The 21,377-nt window shown below is 41.5% G+C and overlaps 1 protein-coding gene across 7 annotated transcripts in view; it reads left to right on the forward strand.

Moving 5' to 3' along the window:
* LOC138957746 (paired box protein Pax-5-like) overlaps window positions 1–21,377 on the forward strand; it is a 255,055-nt gene that overhangs the window by 151,147 nt on the left and 82,531 nt on the right. For 3 of the 7 annotated variants that reach the window (XM_070328817.1, XM_070328820.1, XM_070328826.1), the window contains one exon: window positions 13,152–13,317. In XM_070328817.1, coding sequence (XP_070184918.1) covers window positions 13,152–13,317 — 166 coding nt within the window. Of the gene's footprint in view, window positions 1–10,326; window positions 10,839–13,151; window positions 13,318–21,377 lie in introns of those variants that run through there. The other 4 variants (XM_070328805.1, XM_070328838.1, XM_070328814.1 and 1 more) reach the window with 3 other exon arrangements.

Below are 21,377 nucleotides of genomic sequence, written 5' to 3' on the forward strand. Positions count from 1 at the left end.
AACAAGCACACTGTGCCGTGTCTCTCTGTCTGTCTGCGGGTTGCGAAAAAAATAGGTCTAGGTTTGTTGCTGTGTGTGTGTGTGTGTGTGTGTGTGCATGTGTGTGTGTGTGTGTGTGAGAGAGAGAGAGAGGGGGGGAGAGATAGAGAGAGAGGCTTTACCCTTTGGTGAGTGTCTCTCTTTTTGGGCTGTCTCCGTTTATATACGAATTTTGTTCGTTTGTTATTCTTCTCTCTCTCTCTCTCTCTCTCTGTCTGTCTGTCTGTCTGTCTGTCTGTCTGTCTGTCTCTCTCTCTCTCTCTCTCTCTCTCTCTCTCTCTCTCTCTCTCTCTCTCCTCCTTCCCTTCCTCCCTCTCCCCTAATCACTGTCAATGCTACTCTCTCTGCACCCCCCTCCTTCTCCAATCCTATCCCTCTGGTCACAGACAATTTTATTATTAATCGCTTCTGGAATGATAGTCCCGTGTGTGCTCTAAATCACAGCCCAGCGCCGATAGCCAGTGACATGGCGGTGTTTGGACCGGTTACCTGATACGCCCGCCAATATTGCACGAAGGCGGTGTTCCTTCCCCTGTTTGGCAACGAATCGGCGTCACATATCGCTCAGAGCGGTCGTAGCTCTTTGGGTCGTTTTAGCTGTGTCTGTGTTTGTGTGTGCATTTCTGTCTGTGTTTCTGACAGTCTGTTTGTGTCTCTCTGTCTGTGCATTATCTCTAGCTCGCTCTGTCTGTCTGTCTGTCTGTCTGTCTGTCTGTTATGATAGGGACAAATGTTGTTCTGTCCGTCCTTATGTCTCTCTCTCTCTCTCTCTCTCTCTCTCTCTCTCTCTCTCTCTCTCTTTCGTTCTTTCAGTCTTTCTTTTTGGCTTTGGAAGTGGTTTTGATGGATCGATTGCGCTTGGCGGTGAAAATGTGTTTGTGTTTAGATGGAGTATCGTGTGTTGTTGGTCGCTCTGTCGTTGATAGGGTTTGTGTTTGTGTTCTGTTTAGTTTGGGCTTTGTCGTCGTCGGTTTTGTGTGTGGGCCTTTTTCTGTCTTTCTTTTCTCTTTTTGCTTTCCTTTGATGATAGATGAGTATGTCATCGTCGTCGCTGTTATTGTTCTTGTGGTGTCGTTGTTATTTTCATAATGTTGTTGTTGTTTTTTATAACGGGATGTGTTGGATGACGTCCGGTCGTGTCTTTTATCCGTCAGTTGCCATGTTTGTTTTTGTATGTATCTTTATGTATCTTTGGTTTTCCACTATAGTGCCCTCATTTGCATATTCTTGTCTTCATGAGAGTTATTTCCCTCTACTTTTGAAATCATGTTACCCCTTTCTTATTCATTTGATGTTTGGTCCAATTTGTTTTTAATTTTCCGTACTACTTTTTCGTCCAAATGAAGCCTTCAAGGTCATGGTTAACAAGGATGTTATTTGTTTATGACATTGTATCTTCATGTTTATAGCGCAGTTATGTGTCTTTGTTTGTCTTTCTGTGTCCTGACAATGTCGTGGATGTATTTCATTGGGAAGGGGGGGGGGGGGCGGAGTGATTGGCTGGAGTAGCAGATAATGTTTTGTCTTTGTCTGATCTCCATAAGAATACACAGTATCGAATTGCATCAGATAATAAACCTCTGTTATAGTTTGTTGGCGGTTCGTCAGTTTGCCGTTCACACACAAAAACTGATTTTGCCCTTAGGGAGTTGAATTCGGTTGGAGAGTAGGGTACCAGGATGATTTTGTTTGCAGAATAATTCATTTTGGTGGAATAATGAATTTTTGTGTGTAGAATAATGAACTGAAATTACACCGTTATTAGTTTGTCTCTGGTCCTGATGTATGCAATGACAATGTATACACACATGCATAGACTGTTGTTAAATTCTATCATTTCAAAAGAGAAATTGATGCCGTTTTTGCTAATTGAGTGGTGCTTTTAGAATATCACTGATAGGGTTGCCGAAGATCATTGCGATGTGTTTTGTTTATAAAAGGCTGGGTGTTTTTCTTCCTTTTTTACATTTTTGTAATCGTCCTTTTTTTATTTTTTTTTATTTTTTTATACATGTATAAAGATGAGATATCAAGCTATATACTCTCATAACTTAAACTCGTGGTGAAAGGGATAGCATAATTGCACAAACAACATGTGGATGGTAAACTGGAGATATCAATCTCTAATAACTTGACCACGTGCAGGTGAAAAGAATAGCATGATAAAACTTGCTTTAAAACTTTGCTTCTTACTGTTAGCAACCACAAAATGTGGATGATAAAATTGAATTAGGAAAATGTAATATTTAGTGAGACTAGCCAGGGAAAAAAACTGTGACTGCTTAAACTGGAATATCGTTGATATATGCGGATGGTTTACAAACTAATTTTATACTTTTATTAAGTGATGTCTTGTTGAATATTTAATAAATCTCTTTAAATCAAACACATTAAACAACAACAGCAATTGACGAATTTTGTTAAATAAACAAACAATCTGACACTCTCTTTTGTTCTTCACATATATAGCGTTTCTGACTCCCGTTCACTTTTAGTGTGTAAGTTTTACTGTAAACAGTGAGTTAAAAGAAAAGGATTTGGAAAACACCTTTGTTTAGCGCTCTGTCTGGTCGGGATTACATGGTGAAATCAAAACCTTTACTGCATAAAAAAGCAAAAATGTAAATACAAAATGTATTGCCAAAATGGCCCCAAAATTCTAAAGATAGATAGATAAATGAATAAATACATAAATAAATACATTTGTATATAAATCAATAAATTGCATTTTTTGTGCATGTGATCTTTGTTTCATCCATTTTTAGAGTGTGTTTTTTTAAAATTATTGAAACATGTTTGTTTTTCTTGCCATTCATTCCTAGAACAAACAAAAACAATGTTTCTCGGTGATGATGATGGGGCGTGAGCTTACATGCCATATACTTCTTACTTTGAAGCGACAGGTCCCAAAAATGTATAATATTGTAAATACAAATTGGACACGTTCCCCTTAAATCCAAACAATAATAATATCATCTATCATTCTGACCAAGAAGCAAATAGGGGACCAAAAACGGATAGTCCGTTAACTTCAAAGGTACGATTAAAGGTTACATAAACAGCCGGTTTGCATAAGATCATTAACAGACCTTGCTACTGTCACATTTTAAACCCATTAACTATCTGCACCCCCCCCCCCCCCCCCCCCGCCTCTTCTCCAAATGATATGTGTTCGTATGGCAATGAAAACAAATGAATTTTCTGTATAATTATTAGCAGTGATACCTGTGTATATGCTGTATGTACGTGTGCTTTGTAATCAAGTTCAGATGACATGTTCTGTGATTTTTGTTGTTGATAACATGATACTCACTCATAAAGATAGAAAGAGAAAGAGAGAAGTACAGAAGACTGAAAAAAGAAAAGGGTGTTACAAAGCCATGTGTACTCTTTGTTACACAAAGAACAAAAACAAGTAAATATTTTGAAATAGCTAACTTCCCTTTTCGGATTTTACGTCATATTATTTTTATTTTCAAATGTTGCAGTGTGGAATATATTCATCTATAAATGACGTATCTAATTATCAAACGTGCACTGTGACATTCTGTATGAACCAACAACGATGTATTAAAAATCACAAAACAAAATGACAGTTATTACTTCAGTTCAATCCGGGGAGGTGGGTGGTTTAGGAGGGGAACAAAAAGTGAATCCTGTAAATAGCGACGACGATAAAAAGTAACAGAATCCTCAATCACGAAAAAAAGAAAATAAGCACATCAGTAAATGAAAAAAGTTGGGTACAGCCCTGGACGGTGATACTGTATACGTGCAGGGGGAAACCAGACAGAAACAGTACACAGAAATAGATGAAAAGATATAAAACAGATCCAAGCACGCCAAACCTGGACATAAAAGCGGGCGACAGCTTGGCGAAAAGTTGTAATTCGAGGCCACAAATGGACAAAAAGGGCCCATAAAACTCGTGTAAACGGCAGCCTCCGTCGACTATTTTACCTCATCAAAAATCACTAATTTGGCGGGCGAGCCTTCCACCGAACGAAGGAGTACGTCGAGATTCGACCTCATCAAAAGATCGTTATGGTTGTTGTGTGCAAAGAGGGGGAAGGAAAAGCACGGCGACGGTAGAGTGCTAGCAAGCGCCAGAAGAAAATGGCCGCTCAAGTGGCCCTTTACCTCAGTTTGAATAGCTCCCCCAATACCTTGTTCACACCTGCGCGGAGCTGAAAAAGCACATTATGAAGCCAGAGACACCTCCGCCCATTACCATATTCACAATGGCGACGGCATGTTGTGCTTTTTTCTGCCATCCCCGTCCCTTTTTCTGGGAGCGAAGGCGTCGGGTTTTGCTTGGAGAGGCTTTTGACAAGCCACTCTCGCAAGTCAAGACATCTCTTTGCCTATTCCTGAAGCGCGATTCGCTCGGTTTCGCCTCACCTCGGTTCACTAGCTTGCTTACTTTAAACTTATGCTTGGCCACAGAAGTAGGTAAACATTGCGTTTTCACACGAGCAAACAGATTGAGGACCTCAGTCTTGCTCTCTTTATTTTGATGCACTGAATGCGCTGATATATATTTTGGGTGAAATATTTACACAGTTATACCTTAAAAGGAGCCGGAATCATGATCACGCCCCAAACAAATAGACATGCATTATTTAAAGAGCTCGAAAACCCCATAAAGCATGGATGTGGAAGGATGTTTACGCCAATAAAAAAAAAGACATACATATGGGTAAAATAGAAGAAAAAAATAAGTTGGTGTTCATCTGGAAATCATTCAACTCTCCCTGTTTCTGTATAATCGTCTCTCTCCCTCCCTCTCTCTCTCTCTCTGTCTCTGTCTGTCTGTCTGTCTTTCTCTCTCTCTCTCTCTCTCTGCTGTGCATTGTATATTCTGAACATATTTTTGTTGCACTATTGCTACATGTTCGATTGCTACCAGCTTGTATTTATAATTACCTGCATAGTATGCATTTGATGATTTTATGAATAACCACATATGTATGATCTTCGTGCCTCATCTTCATCATCATCATCATCATCGTCATCATCATCATCATCGTCATCTTTATTATCACGTGCTGAAGTTTTCCGACCTCCTTTTGTTGGTTAACTTTTTAACTTTTTAATTTTTATTTTTTTAATTATATAATTGTGTGTCTATGCGTCCCAAGGACAGATTGTAAGAAAAGGCGTAGCCTTAAATCTTAATCCTTGTTAAATAAAGTTCAATTCAATTCTCCCTCTGTCTTTCTCTCTCTGTCTCTCTTTCTGTGTCTGTCTGTCTCTCTCTCTGTCTCTGTCTCTGTCTCTGTTTCTGTCTCTCTCTCTGTCTCTCTCTCTCTGCCTCTCTCTCTCTCCCTCTCTCTCTCAGTCTCTCTCGCTCTCTCCCTCTCTCTCTCTCTCCCAATTGCAAGGGGCATGTTGCCTAAATGGAATAAATTCGTTAATCGTTAATCGTTAATCTCTCTCTCTCTCTCTCTCTCTCTCTCTCTCTCTCTCTCTCTCTCTCTCTCTCTCTCTCTCTCTCTCTCTCTCTCTCTCTCTCTCTCTCTCTCTCTCTCTCTCTCTCTCTCTCTCTCTGAAATAGAAGTGAGAGGGTTGTCACTCAAACTGGCTGTGACTGACAGGGGGAAGAAATAGGAATGCCTCCGAGACACGCTAGAATTTCAAACAGATATTGGCATGTCACACTATGCACGTTCTCATCCACGCAGAATATCTGCAACAGTGCTTATACGAGTAAATACACCAGCAGGAAAATGATGTACTGAATTTAAGAAGAGTCTGGATGGAAGATACTAATTTGTAAATGTATATAGTCAGGCCGCGGACTTGTAAACCCTCGATAGACTTATAAACATAAATTGTATATGGTATAATCTTAAATGTCGTTACTAATTTGTACATTTATATAATTTGGCAGCTGACTCTTTCATGAATCCCCAATAGACGTAAGAATACAAATTGTATATTTTTTTTTAAATCTTGAATGTCGTTGCTTATTAAGTAAGTCAACAAAGTATTGGCTATACATGTACAGGCAACCTGCCATGCCATGGTATTGTGCCATTAATGCATGTTTGTTTGTTTGTATTTGGAAGCAACCCCCCGCGGGTTAGGGGGAATCCCCAGCATGTCGTAAGAGGCGACTAACGGATTCTGTTTCTCCTTTTACCCTTGTTAAGTGTTTCTTGTATAGAATATAGTCAATGTTTGTAAAGATTTTAGTCAAGCAGTATGTAAAAAATGTTAAGTCCTTTGTACTGGAAACTTGCATTCTTCCAGTAAGGTCATATATTGTGCTACGTTGCAAGCCCCTGGAGCAATTTTTTGATTAGTGCTTTTGTGAACAAGAAACAATTAACAAGTGGCTCTATCCCATCCCCCCTCCCCCTCCTTTCCCCGTCGCGATATATCCTTGAACGGTTGAAAACGACGTTAAACACCAAATAAAGAAAGAAAGATTTGGGAGCATCCTACTTTCTGAGAGAGAGAGTGAGAGAGACAGACAGACAGACAGACAGACAGACAGACAGACAGACAGACAGAGACACAGAGCGAGAGGGGGGATGGGGGGGGGGAGACGAGGGGTGTTCTCAGTATATTAAACAGTGATAATAATTATAGCTGTGAATTGCAAGTTTTCCACGACAAAGACTTGTCAAATTAATACCTACCCTCCTTGTCTTGTATCAATGTGGTTCCTGTTTATTTGTGTTTCTCTACATTTCTTTCTATCAACCGACGTGGTCAGTATACTAAAAGTCATCGTTCCTTTCTCATTGAATTAAAGCACTTGGTATTTATTTTTAGCCCAGTTGTTCAAACTCCCTTTGTGCATGCTCCATCATATTAAACTAGAAATAGGAGAAAAAACACGAACTAAAAGACGCCAGGGTTAAACGGGTACAGAGCCAGTGCACCCTTAATCCACCCGAGTCTCAATTACGGGGTGTAGTGTGCTATCGGCCGTGTCACCCAAAACCCTGGCCTTTGCCTCTGACCTCGATCAACGACATGCAATGCCATGGGACAACGGATAAATGCCGTGAGGGAGGGGGCTTTAACTGTATGCAACCTGGAGGTTAAGAGGTGACATGCAACAAACCCATTCATTTTGTTTCCACTAAACCCATCCCTTTTGTTCCAGTTAAGCCAACATTTTGAGTTTGTTATTCCTCTGGCTATATACCCAGCTGCATTGTCAGTGACTCTTAGTGTCTATTTCTTGTTGTTTTGCGGAAAAAGAATGTCTGTATTTTTCGTGCGAATGTTGACGGATATGATCCGGATCGTGTAAAGCTTGACTGATGAGGTTATAGATTTAGAGTCTTCGTAAACTCGTGAAGATGAGAATTTGACACAGTTAAGAAAATAACACAAGCCGCTCTCTTTTACTCCGTATACGGCTTTTCACAGGTAAGAACAACAACAGTTTTTTAAGTAGATGAACCCATCATAGGATAGGAATAGCATCCGAGAAGTATAGACTTGAAATAACAAACCGAGCTAGCCTCTCGGGATCGCGGAGACAAATCGCACAAACTTTGGATGGGAAATGTTCAAGGGGCACACTTGGGCTAGAGTGCACGAAGCGAAAGTAGGTGCCACCCAAACGGGCAAGCATAAACCGCGGGGTCGACCGGTCCATAGACCATTTATCCTGGACCGCCAACTAGCTCTCTCTCCGCTCTTTCTCTCAATTACGAGGTAGCGGCCTCTCGCATTTAGGAACCTACGCTTACAGTTACAAGCCTTTCAGAAATCAGGGGGACGTGATATCCCGTGTCGATAGTAAACATGGACGAAGTTGCCGAGGTAAGTTCTGAAAATGCTAAAATAAACTCAGCAAAAGTGCATATGGAACATGTTTTTCGATGAGTTTTGTTAAGTTTAGTTTGGAGTTTTGGAAAATCCAGTTCATTGCCACCTCCCGTTGTCACAAATAACTCGAGCGTGCTTTCTTTTCACTGTCTTCGAATCGCTGGCCTTTCAAACCGGACGCGACGCGCCCCTGAAAGCCGAGAGTCGTAACCTCGAAGGGTCACGTGACGAGTTGGCGGTCCAGGCTATTTGGTCTATGACCGGTCTGATTCGTTGAAATCACAACAAATGTCAATTTGATCCAATTCAACACCGCGGGTGGTTGCCGACCGGTTGGTAACTTTCTCGTGGACCCCGGCCCTGGTGAACTCGACGCTGGACCCTCCAGGCAAGTGTGGAGAAGGACGCACTGAGAATGACTGGATGATGTGCACGCTCATTGTTTGCTGTTTACTGCTGCGTTGCACGAGCTGTGCCGACTGACTTACTGTGTCCCCTGACCCTCTAATCCCTTACTTCGGGGATTTCACGATAGAAAGAACTGGCCCTTAGAAGTTTCAGCGATCGACCCCGTCTTTCGATAACACGTTCAGTTCCATGCATGTATGTGTGAGAGATGTCATGTCATCTGACCCATATATAGGCCCCACCCCTGTCTTTTTCCACGAGCACCCCCTCCCTGAAAACACCCTTATTCCCATTCTCTCCACCACAGCCCAACACACACACACACACCCCCACCCCCCTCCCCTCGTCCCTTATTGTTAGAGTCGTATTGCACGAGCTGTTTTGTATAGCGTGCAACGCGACCTAGACTCGGTATCGGCGCTTTTTTCCCTTCATGGCTTTCGTTTGAAACGCAACTTTGCGTGTGATTAGAGATTGTAGGGGTGGATGTATGGTGATTCAAGGTTGCTGTTCTCTAGAGGAGTTAGAGTTTGTCGAGGAAATCTGCAGTTTGTTATTTTTAAAATAGGTTTAAACGATTTAATTAATTATTTTGAAATGCAGTGCTGCGCATTTATAATTAAGCATAACAATTGGGCACAAGTTGCGCTCAGCAACTATTTGAGAAATCATCACAAACAATGCTATTCTTCTCTGTTGACGTTTGGAATTTTTGATTTTTCTAATAATGTTTTTGTGATTAGATAAGAGAACCTTTTATTATTCAGTAGTATCGTCTCCTTCTCTACCGGAGATTATTTTTTGAAATGTTGTTCTACTTTGCTTTCTGTTACGAGTCACATTAAGAGGACGCTTTCACTTCAATTCGTCGACGAGTTCGCAAGAAGCGCTCTATTTTGTTGATGATTTTCTATGTAATGTATCTAATTACTCTGGTGCCGAGGTATGTTAAATACAGACGTTGAATCGTTGGATCGTTTAATGGCTTACGTTATGTCGCCCCCTCTTTACACATCAAAATCTAATGGCACCAAGCTCCTTGTTACCACGAGAGTGCTCCTCGTACAAACCTCTTTCCCCCCCGTGTGACATTCCAACGAGGGTCCGCCTCTTTTGTGGAGTTATTAGATGTTTTTGTTGGGTGTATAGGTGGGAAAATCCACGCTTGGTTGCTTCCCTTTGCACCAGAGTTTTGCCCCTTAGAAAAGGGAGAGAAAGCAAAACGGAGGAGTGAAAACATAGAAGGAGGAGTAAGTGCTTAACATAAGTGCATATGTATATAAATAAATAAAAGTTGTACAAAAAAAGCGTAGGGAGGTTTATGAGCGAGGGGGTTGGGGTGGGGAGATGGGGTACGACAGAGGTGGTGAGGGGGACATACCGAAACAAAAAAAACCACTCTCTCTCTACCCACATTCACTCGAGCCTGTACACCCCGTCATTTTCTAATCCACCGCTTTTATCTTGCACTTCAATTTGGGGCATACTTTTCGTTGTATGGCTGCACTCGCGGCCTTACCCTCCTCCTCGACTTTTTAATGGTTCGAACCCAATACTTTTTTTGCGGGGACCGTTTTGCGTGACACATTGCCGTAAATTGTACTTTCAGCGCGCGGCATTTTTTCTACCTGTGGGTCTATACCTGCGGCTGTTTAGTGGAGCAAAACTCGTGTAAGCAGTGGTTATTGGACAGAGATTTTTTCTTCACATTGTGTTCATTTGCTTTGAGGCGTCGAGTCATGCTTGTGAGGCTTATTGTCGAGTGGAGTTGCTGTGAATTTTGAAAGTTGATTGTCCTGTGGACCTTTGTGTTGTTGACGATTCACTGGATGTCATTGTGTATTTGAACGTGTTTCTGATGTGTGAATCAGTGTGGAATATAGTGTGCTAGGAATGTTTTTCAAGTATTTTTTTTTATTTACTAATTCGTTTGTTTGGTGTTTTTTGTTTTTTGTTGGTGTTTTTTAAAGTTATATCTTTTGTGGATCATATTTGGTTATTTTTTGTCAAAAAACCCCTTTTTTGGGCATTTATTGTATTTATTTGTATTTTTGTTATTTTTTTTAATTTTTGAAATGTCTTCAGTTTGATTCTATTAATTTACCGTCTTCAAAATTCTCCCTGTACAGCTAGGATTATTGCTTCGCAGCAAAACTCTGCTCGAAACTTCTAGAGATCTTCATGAACTGATTTATTCTCCAGTGATTTTTGAATTCACGGAGTCATGTATGCCGTGATCTGAGGCTGTGTTTCGTGATAACATGTGAAACAAAATTGGAATCGAATTCAAGAAAGATGGCGATACAAACGGATTACGTCTAGTATTCAGCATCAAACGTTGTTGTTGCCATTGGATGCACCAGTGACGAGTTGTCTCATCATGATCATGGCTAGCAGCGGCGGTCAGTGGGGACATACTTCCGGGTACCACCCCTACCCCCACCAATCACCACCCTCCCTACAACCCCACTCTTACTCCCTGTACCCGTTTGCATCGCCAGAACATCGTTGTTTTCCTCCGACTCAGCCTCATCATCGTCAAAATCCTCAACTTCAGTTCTCGCACGGGGTGGTTGCATCGTATGATCCATTTCAAGGTATTGGTCCGAGATTGCCGAGACCGGAAAGTGCCGCGCTTAGAGAGAGGCATTGTGGGTGTTGGTTAATGATTGTTGATCTGGGAATGATTAAAGGTATTTGTTTGATAGTGGGGTCATTTGCTGTTTGGTTCTCGGTGTTGTTTTTGTTTTTGTTATTTTTGGTGTTTGTTATCTGGTGTTTTTTTCTTCGATCGAGTTTGGAGTGATTTCTTTCTTTCTTTCTTTCTCGTATCGGAGTTTGTGTTCATCTGGTTGTTTTCGTTATTAAGTCCTTTCTTCCTGAATATTTTTTTCCTGTCCATTCTGTATTGGGTTTTTTTTCTCTTTTTATTTTGTATATCAACGTTATTCAAAATAATTAAAAGATTCTTCGTTCCATCTATTTTTGAGTGATAGTGTATTCGTATTCAAATGCAAATATTTAAAATGCATGTTTATATTCCGATCCGACTCAGTGTGATTTCTCTTTTCAAAGAAAAACATTGTTCAGCGCTCTGTGTGACACACATTTTAATCATGAATTTTTCAACTGTATGGCTTTGAAGAAAATAGAATATTTTACCTCGTATGTTTGTGAGGATATCAGTATGCCGCTGTTTGTGAGAATCTCTGTGTCTCTCTCAGTCTCGGTCTCTTTCTGTCTCTGTGTCTGTCTGTCTGTCTGTCTGTCTGTCTGTCTGTCTGTCTGTCTGTCTGTCTCTCTGTCTCTGTCTCTCTCTCTCTCTCTCTCTCTCTCTCTCTCTCTCTCTCTCTCTCTCTCTCTCTCTCTCTCTCTTCCCTACATATATACACACGCTCGATGATTAATTCATGGCTTTTGATTCTCTTCACGAAAGAAAAGCATTTTTCACAGGTGTCCAAGTCCTTGAATAAATGCCAATGCAAATTTGTTGTGCAATTATTGGCCGAGTGTAAAGCACTCTCCTCCCGTGTAAAACTGCACATTTTCCTCCCGCTGATAGTCACGACAAAGCACATGTGCATACCGCTAATCACTAAAATTATCACGACGATCGGTATACCAAATGCAAGAAAAAATGGAGAAAAGAAGAGAGAGAGAAAGAGAGAGAGAGAGAGACAGACAGACAGACAGACAGACAGACAGAGACAGAGAGACAGACAGAGGGAGATAATGAGACAGACAGGTAGATTGACACAGAGAGACAGACAGACAGACAGACAGACAGACAGGCAGCGAACGCAAGAAAAACAAAAAAGAATGACAAAACAAGTCAGCATAAAAAAAATCGATCTAAATTCGTGGCTTCTTATTTGATGCCCTAAGTCGTCTGCCTTCGGAGAAATTGAAGGTGACTAGAATTGTCTTGAAGCGTCAATTATTGTGGCACCGCCTTATCATTATGCCCGTATTTGCCGAGCCCAGAGCTCTGTGGTTAGATTGGTTCGATTTGGTCCCAGTTGTGCAAACCGCCGGCTACTTGTCTTCAGTGTGTGTGTAGAAAACCGCATGCATGCAGGAGAAGGTTACAGAGTGGAAATCAACAGGAACAAATTGTACAGACGTGTATTTATTAGAGATGTGCAGTTGTTGTGTGTGGGATTCGTGTGTGTTTGTCTGTGTCTGTGTCTGTGTGTGTGTCGGTGTGTGTGTGTCTGTGTGCTTTATTTTATTTTTTTCAGAAACTTTGGTTTGTCACTGTGTGTAGATATCTCACAGTAGAAAAACAGTAATGAATTACATACAAATTTGTTAGAAAAAAGGCTTTTGCTTTATTACGCAGATGGTATATTTGTATGATAGCCTACGTGTTTGCGGAGGATGGGATTGTCTGTTTTGTTCTTGTTGTCGATATTGTTTTTTGTCATAACCTTTTATTCTATGTTTCTCTTCTGCAAATGTGCATTGTTTAGAAAAATGAATCATTTGAACAGCATTACAAAAGCCGATCACATAAAAGTATGAAAAACTGTTCAGGGTGTTACCACTGAATTATTCGTATAGTAGTATTTGCTTTTGATGCCCGCCCACATCAAAATACGCGCGAATAAGCGAATAGACGATTGACCGATTCACTGACTGACTGACTGACAGTGTCAGTGACCAACGGAAGCGATATATAGATAGGTGAATCAATGCACTTACCTATCCACAGGCTCACGTTCCAACAAATGGAGATTAAAAAAAAACGCCGAACATTCCAATCTAACAAACCCCCGCAAACTTTTCTTGTTCAACTTACTCATCAAACACACATTCTCTATTTTTCGGAAAACAAAAACAAATCTTACAAACCCCACAAACTTGACTTTTTCAAATTACTCATCCAATAATTATGTTTTTTCTTACAGGTCATGGTGGTGTGAATCAACTGGGAGGTGTGTTCGTCAACGGTCGGCCTCTTCCCGACGTTGTGCGCAGTCGCATCGTGGAACTGTCGCACCAGGGCGTGCGACCTTGCGACATATCTCGCCAGCTCCGCGTCTCCCATGGATGTGTTAGCAAAATACTGGGCAGGTGAGGACATTATTTTGTGCATGTGTGTATGTTTGGGTGGGTTGCTTAGTTGTTTGTTTGTCCATTCGTTTCGTTCGTTCGTTCGTTCGTTCGTTCCTTCGTTAATTAATTCGTGTGCGTGCGTGCGTGTCCATTTGTTCTCCTGTCTGACTGTCTGTCTGTCTGTCTGTCTGTCTGTCTGTCTCTCTGTCTGTCTCTCTGTCTGTCTCTCTGTTCGTTTTAATCTGTTGCCCGCCTGCTTGCTTTATATCTGTGTTTCTTCCTCGCTTAATTTATCGTTCGTTCCCAATTAATGTGCACACAGTCTAATTATAGTCCGGCCGCGAAGAAAATAATTTATGTAACCTAAATAGATAAATAAATAAGAAAATACATGAATAAAGAAATCAATACATAAATACATGGTTAGATAAATATCTAAATAGATTAGTAAAGGTGTTTTATCCACAATTTCCTTCTTGATTACTTCAATACTACAGACTAAGAGCACAATACTACAGACTAAGAGCACAATACTACAGACTAAGAGCACAATACTACAGACTAAGAGCACAATACTACAGACTAAGAGCACAATACTACAGACTAAGAGCACAATACTACAGACTAAGAGCAATACTACAGACTAAGAGCACAATACTACAGACTAAGAGCACAATACTACAGACTAAGAGCACAATACTACAGACTAAGAGCAATACTACAGACTAAGAGCACAATACTACAGACTAAGAGCAATACTACAGACTAAGAGCACAATACTACAGACTAAGAGCACAATACTACAGACTAAGAGCACAATACTACAGACTAAGAGCACAATACTACAGACTAAGAGCACAATACTACAGACTAAGAGCACAATACTACAGACTAAGAGCACAATACTACAGACTAAGAGCACAATACTACAGACTAAGAGCACAATACTACAGACTAAGAGCACATTTATAAGTTTATCTTGTTGTGCTTCTTTCTTATAACATTCAATCATGGCTTTGTATTTATGCAACTGAATAAAAACAAACCTGTTTAAACCAATACTAACCCCCGCGGGTTAGGGGGAGTCCCATATTGGTTGGGACGAGAAAGAATTTACCCGATGCTACCCAGCATGTCGTAAGAGGCGACTAACGGTTCTGTTTCTCCTTTTACCCTTGTTAAGTGTTTCTTGTATAGAATATAGTCAATGTTTGTAAAGATTTTAGTCAAGCAGTATGTAAGAAATGTTAAGTCCTTTGTACTGGAAACTTGCATTCTCCCAGTAAGGTCATATATTGTACTTCGTTGCAAGCCCCTGGAGCAATTTTTTTATTAGTGCTTTTGTGAACAAGAAACAATTAACAAGTGGCTCTATCCCATCTCCCCCCCTTTCCCCTATCCCATCTCCCCCCTTTCCCCGTCGCGATATAACCTTGAATGGTTGAAAACGACGTTAAACACCAAATAAAGAAAGAAACAAATACTACAGACTATAGTCGTTCTAAACAGATCAAAATTTGCGCAGCAGTCTGTAACGAACAAATGAAAGAAAAGACACGACACTGCCACTTGTTTTCCTGAGCACAAGAGTCAATGCCTCATTAATGAATAATGTAAATGCTGAGGTAAAAATGTCCCGTAAGGGACTTGGTGCGACATCGAACACTTTTCTGAGGTGTGAATTCATGCGCTCTCGAGCGTAAGTAGAAATAGGGGTCTAATCATTGACAATGGTCTTCTCTCTCGGCTCGTGTTTTGTTTTTCGTCGTTCTTCGTTGTTTTCTTTTGTTTGCCTCCTCAAGAGTATTTTCCCCGCCCATTTTTCTTCTTCTTCTTCTTCTTCTCCTTCTTCTCCACCAAAGGCGGGTTGAGTCGATGAATGCATGTAGTCTTTTAGGTCCGTGCTGATAGTGTGTCAAAACAGGATGTTGTTCTTTTCATCGCTTTCTCGCTCCAGCAAGGATGAATACGCTGCACTGCACTCCAAGGGGAAATAACCTATAATCATATTTTGCTCCGTAAAGAGGGCAAAACTGCTGGTCCTCCAAGTTTTTTATGTCTCCATAAATCAAAAAGCATTGTTTTAAAACGGACGGGGAAGTTAGGTCGGCGAGCGAGAGTTGCCAATGAAGCGTGCAATGAAGAAATCGTGTAGCTGGCCTTGCCGAGACCTGAAGTTTGTCCTACGGGGGACCCAGAACATCTCATTTCACTTTAACTTCCCACTGTGCGCACAGCCATCGCGATGCTTATCGCCTTTTGATTGACATTTTCAAGAAGAAAAAAATGTAAGGGAAAAAAAGGGAAAGAAAGTTCAACAAATAAAACAACTTATAAACATTGCGAGAAAAGAAACAAGAGGATGAAAGTCGGTTGTTCATTTCAAATTTTTTTTTTAATTCTTCAGATGCTTGTATCGACTAGTTCCACACACCTCTCACTTTCTTATTGTTTTACATGTATTCAAAGCACTCACGTATCTCTTTTTCTTAGAAATAGATATAAAAGAAAGTCGGAAAAGGAAAAAATGGAGAGAAAAAAGGAAAGAGAAGAAAAGGAAAGATGAAAACTTTAGGGTTACGAAGAGGAAAAAGCTGCAAGAGAAACAAAAGAAATGTGGGGAGACAGAGCCAGGAGAGGAGTCGTGGTTTGGGATGGGAAAGAGAAGAATATAGTTCTAAATAGGCTGAAAATAAGATAAGGGGAGGGGGTGGTCACTTCTAGTAACCAAACGCAAAACATAGCGCAAAAAGAAGCACACACTGAAACAAAAAAACACAAAAAACACTCAAAACACTCAAAACACTCAAAACACTCAAAACACTCAAAACACTCAAAACACTCAAAACAAAGACAAGACAAATCGAAACTCGGTAGCCTGTTCATGTCTGCTTTTTCGGAGGTTTCCCAAGACAAGCAGAGAAGGCTAGCAACAAAAGCTAAACTAATGAAAAAATCGATAGGGAGAGCGACTGAGAGCGAGAGTTGATAAAAATCTCTGCCGACTTCGGGGCTTACCCGCGAGTTCTTTATTTCGTTAATTCTTCGTTTCGCTGCTTCAAGCTCCGGTGCATGCTTTGTGAGGACCGGGCGCCATGTTGGATTGTAGGGGGCGCTGAAAGCTGTAATTTGTCCTGATTGGACAGTGCTGAGTTATCGTTCTTTTGTGGTCACTAGGGAATCGAGATGCTTTTCTGAATCAGTTTATGTCTATTTGTATTTCTCCTCCGCACACTCGCACTTACAAAGGCTTGTTCAAAACTGAGAGAGTTGCACAGAGAAAAAGCTAAGTTTGAGCGAGGGTTTGACGAGGTTTATACTGAAAGACACTGTCATTTTTTGGCATTATATTTGTTGGTTTTGTTCTGTTAAACTCCATGTATGCCGTAGTATTTTTCTTTCCGGTGAAAATGAATGCAACCGTCTCATTCCAAATGTGATTGAAGCTCATTCCAGATCACCCCTTTCTTTCTTTTCTTTATTTGGTGTTTAACGTCGTTTTCAACCATTCAAGGTTATATCGCGACGGGGGAAGGGGGGAGATGGGATAGGGGAAAGGGGGGAGATGGGATAGAGCCACTTGTTAATTGTTTCTTGTTCACAAAAGCACTAATAAAAAAATTGCTCCAGGGGCTTGCAACGTAGTACAATATATGACCTCACTGGGAGAATGCAAGTTTCCAGTACAAAGGACTTAACATTTCTTACACACTGCTTGACTAAAATCTTTACAAACATTGACTATATTCTATACAAGAAACACTTAACAAGGGTAAAAGGAGAAACAGAACCGTTAGTCGCCTCTTACGACATGCTGGGTAGCATCGGGTAAATTCTTTCTCGTCCCAACCAATATGGGACTCCCCCTAACCCGCGGGGGGTAGATCACCCCTAAAAAGATGCATTCATTTTGACATGGTATACCCTAAATATCTCACTGTTTTGAGCAAAGTTTCTACAAAATATTTTCTTTACTTTTCCGGCCAAGACATAATGTTTACTTTAGTTAATGAAATGACGATATCAAGGTAACTTCGCCTGTTACCGTATATAACATTCGTAAAGGTCAGCTGATTAGAAAATATACCCGGAGTTTTGATTACTTTGTTCTTCGGCATCGAATGTCTGTTAGCACTGAAGCGAGAGAATACTGTGGAGAATGATGACAGTTTTGACATGGTCCTCTAACCATACAATTTCCCTGCGCTACAACAAAACCTCGCCGGAAACGAGGACGGACAGATTAATGCAGTTATCTCCCTTGTCAACGACAATGATTGGCGCTCATTAGTCCAGACTATCTCTCTCTCTTCATTGGAACAAACCCGTTCCCGTTTTGTTGCCGAAAACCCGGTTCCCGGTTAGTCTGTTCCTCGTTGTTTGGGCCATCTGGAGCGGCCGTGGAAACTACATTATCTGATTAAAACAATTAAACTCTTTTTTGCCGCGGGGAGGTTCAGCAAGGGCCCGAGTTTTTGTAGCAAAGGGAGGTAAATTTGCGCCAAGGGACACAACTCTTTGCCCTTGCTTGACGAGTCAATGTGCGGCAAACGCCATAGGGAGGGGACTGAAGAAGTCATCACTGAACAATCACAATCACAACAATCATTATCATTGTCGCTCCTCAAACACGACCTTCCTGGCCCTGATTCTGGAAGTGGAAATTAAGGATACAGAGAAGGACTGGAAGTGCATGACTAACGGACGGAGACTGAGAATTGAGTAGTTCAAAAATGCGCTGGATGTGAGGAAATGACAATCTCTTTGCCTTTGCACAAACAAAGGTACATAGATGAATAAGTTATCAGATAAATCAATCAAAAGATTAACAAAGAAAGGTGAAAATAAATGAATAAACAAATAAGAAAAGAAATAAATGCTTCCCTATAACTCTGGACCAAGATGCTTTTTTCCCCAGTCATCGAATGCAATTCCTGTCCTCACACACTTTGCCTTTCCATACGCACTTCTCGTATGCACTTCTCCAAGGAATTTAAAAAAAACAGTTTTTCAGATCAATGTCAGGAAAGAACAGCTGGAGTTTAATTTCCAAAACGAAACACCATTGCTTCAAATGTATGTCCTTTCTCACTCCGGTCGTCGTGTGCACTTCCACCTGTCCAGGGAAGGAAAAAAAACTACAGTTAATCTCTGTCGGATCAATGTTTCAGCAAAGTCAGCAAAGGACACGGACGGAGTTTAATGTTGAAAACGAAACTCGAGTCGAGTGGCAGGTCGTCTATTGTGGAGATGACAGATGTGGAAACCTTGCAGGAAATCCTCAGCGCCATACTGCATTCCTCTCTATTGTTCGGGTTCGGATAGGACTGGGTATAAGCTGGGATTAAACCGGGTAAGCGAGTATGTGACCCGGTAAATCATTTGCGGCAGTGAGCTGCCAATATCGCCGTAGCAGCAGGAGGGCTGTAGGAGGAGGAGAAGTTTAAATAATGCAGCCTCCGATCCATGTACTTTCCAACATACGCCCTATGTACGGGTTGTACGCTGAGACAGCTGTTGAGTGCGCGCCTATGATAACATCATTTGGTGGTGCACTTTTAGGTGAGAAGCATCTTTGTTAACCATCTCACATTTTATTCTATTTTGAATTTTATTTTATTTTGAGCGAACAAACTCTGCTTGTAGCATATGGGCTAATAGGACCAGAGAGGAAGTTACCCTTCTTCTTCTTCTTCTTCTTCTTCTTCTTCTTCTTCTTCTTCTTCTTCTTCTTCTTCTTCTTCTTCTTCTTCTTCTTCTTCTTCTTCTTCTTCTTCTTCTTCTTCTTCTTCTTCTTCTGCGTTCGTGGGCTGAAACTCTCACGTACACTCGTGTTTTTGCACGAGTGGAATTTTACGTGTATGACCGTTTTTACCCCGCCATTTAGGCAGCCATACGCCGCTTTCGGAGGAAGCATGCTGGGTATTTTCGTGTTTCTATAACCCACCGAACTCTGACATGGATTACATGATCTTTTCCGTGCGCACTTGGTCTTGTGCTTGCGTGTACACACGAAGGGGGATAAGGCACTAGCAGGTCTGCACATTAGTTGACCTGGGAGATCGAAAAAATCTCCACACTTAACCCACCAGGCGGCCGCGGCCGGGATTCGAACCCTCGACCTTCCGATTAAGAGGCCGACGTCTTACCACCATGCCACTGCGCCCGTCGGACGTTACCCTAATCTTGCCTTCGTCTTCTTTTCCTTTATGTTTCTCTCGCTTGCGACTTCCACTCCGGTTCAACACCTGGGCTCGGTTTGTCAAGTGCGTCCAACTTACTGCAACATGCCAACGACCTTTGTGTTACGTCAGTTTCAATCATTTCTGGGCAAATGGTTTTCTAGTTTATTCTTATGCAACGTCACATCAAGTTGGCTTTTGTGTACCATTGAATAACGTAGCGAAGTAAAAGTAAAGAAAATTTACTGACAGTCAGTTTTGGACAATATTTCTGGTATTGCAGTAAAACGTCTACCAGGAACATAACACTCGAGGAAAAAACAAACAATGTCCAGAGCAAGTCCATGGATTATTTTTCCTGAGCAAACCCCAAAAAGGCTACTTTTCCCACGGAACTCTTTTTGTCTTTCCTTAGTTTTTTTTCTTCTCGTGGCAATGTTTTTCTTTCTTCACCAGAAAGAAAGAAAAAACACTTGATGACGCAATAGTAAACTTGACTCCGTGTAACCTGGCGATGTTCAAAGCGACCCCGCGCTGTTGAACGTGCTCGTCAAACTGACATGCGCATCAGACGCCATTGCGCGCGCCGTAATGAACCTTAACCTGTGACCCCAGAACTGTTGTCGGGGATAGTTAATCCGTTTTCTGAAGCCACCCTCGGCAGAGATTTAATCTTGAGAAGAAATAGAGTGAGAGGGAGGCAGGAAGAGAGAGAGAAGGAGAGGGAGAGAGAGAGAGAGGGAGGGAGAGAGAGAGAGAGAGAGAGAGAGAGAGAGAGAGAGAGAGAGAGAGAGAGAGAGAGAGGAGAGAGAGGAGAGAAAAAGAGAGAAGGATAGAGAAAGAAAGAGAGGAAGAGAGAAGGAGAGAGAGGAGAAGGAGAGAGGGAAAGAGAGAGAGAGGAGGGGGGATAGAGAGAGTAGAGATAGAGAGAAACAAAGAGCCAGACAGAGACATAGCCTGACAGGGAAAACGAGTGGGAGAGAGAACGTGACAGAGAGACAGACAGACAGACAGAAATATATAGAGGGGGTAAAGGGCGACTCGTGTTTGTTGCGTATGTTTTATGTAGGCTTGCGTTCGCCCACCTGTTGTGGAAATTAAAGCAAGACAGATATTTCACGCTGTGCGCTCGAGGATTTGGGGAACGGATTACTTGAAGAAAAAAAAGTAGTGAGAAAAAAAAAGAGGTAAAGGGGAAGGGTGTAGAGAGAGTGGGATATTAGATGAATCAGCGTGCCGAAAAAATGTCCAAATTGAAATTGAAATCTTCCTATGTTTGAAGAGTGGCACACATGCATGACTGATGACATCGGGATTCCCCCCCCCCCCCCCCCCCCTCCCCCTCCTGCTCCCCTCCCCCTCTCGCAGCCCCACCCCCTCCTCGATTCTGAGTGAAAATGACTTGTCTAGAAACTCAATCCCGTAAGATGTATGTCCTTGATGGCTGGCCAGATCAAAATAACTGTGTGGTATTTTGATGTTCTTATCGAGCGCATTCCTGAGGTCATTTGCACGATATGAAGAACTCATCACAAACGATCGCATATAAACCAGCGTAAAGTGAAAAGAGTGCGGTAGTACTGATTGTTTTTGTATTGGAGTGCGAATACCAATGACATGATGTCATCGAGTAGCCGCGCCCTGTTGAGGCCCCGTATAAAATATGCATGGAAAGATGAGGTATGTTTGTGTGCGTAACTGAAGTAAACGCGGACTTGAACTAAATTTTAGACTTGTGTATGGATGTACGTGTTTGTTTTGTTTTTACATTTAGTCAAGTTTTGACTAAATGTTTTAGCGTAGAGGGAGAATCGAGACGAGGGTCGTGGTGTATGTGTGTGTGTGTGTGTGTGTGTGTGTGTGTGTGTGTGTGTGTGTGCGTGTGTGTGTGTAGAG

Source organism: Littorina saxatilis, linkage group LG2 (assembly GCF_037325665.1).
Source record: "Littorina saxatilis isolate snail1 linkage group LG2, US_GU_Lsax_2.0, whole genome shotgun sequence".
Lineage (NCBI taxonomy): Eukaryota > Metazoa > Mollusca > Gastropoda > Littorinimorpha > Littorinidae > Littorina > Littorina saxatilis.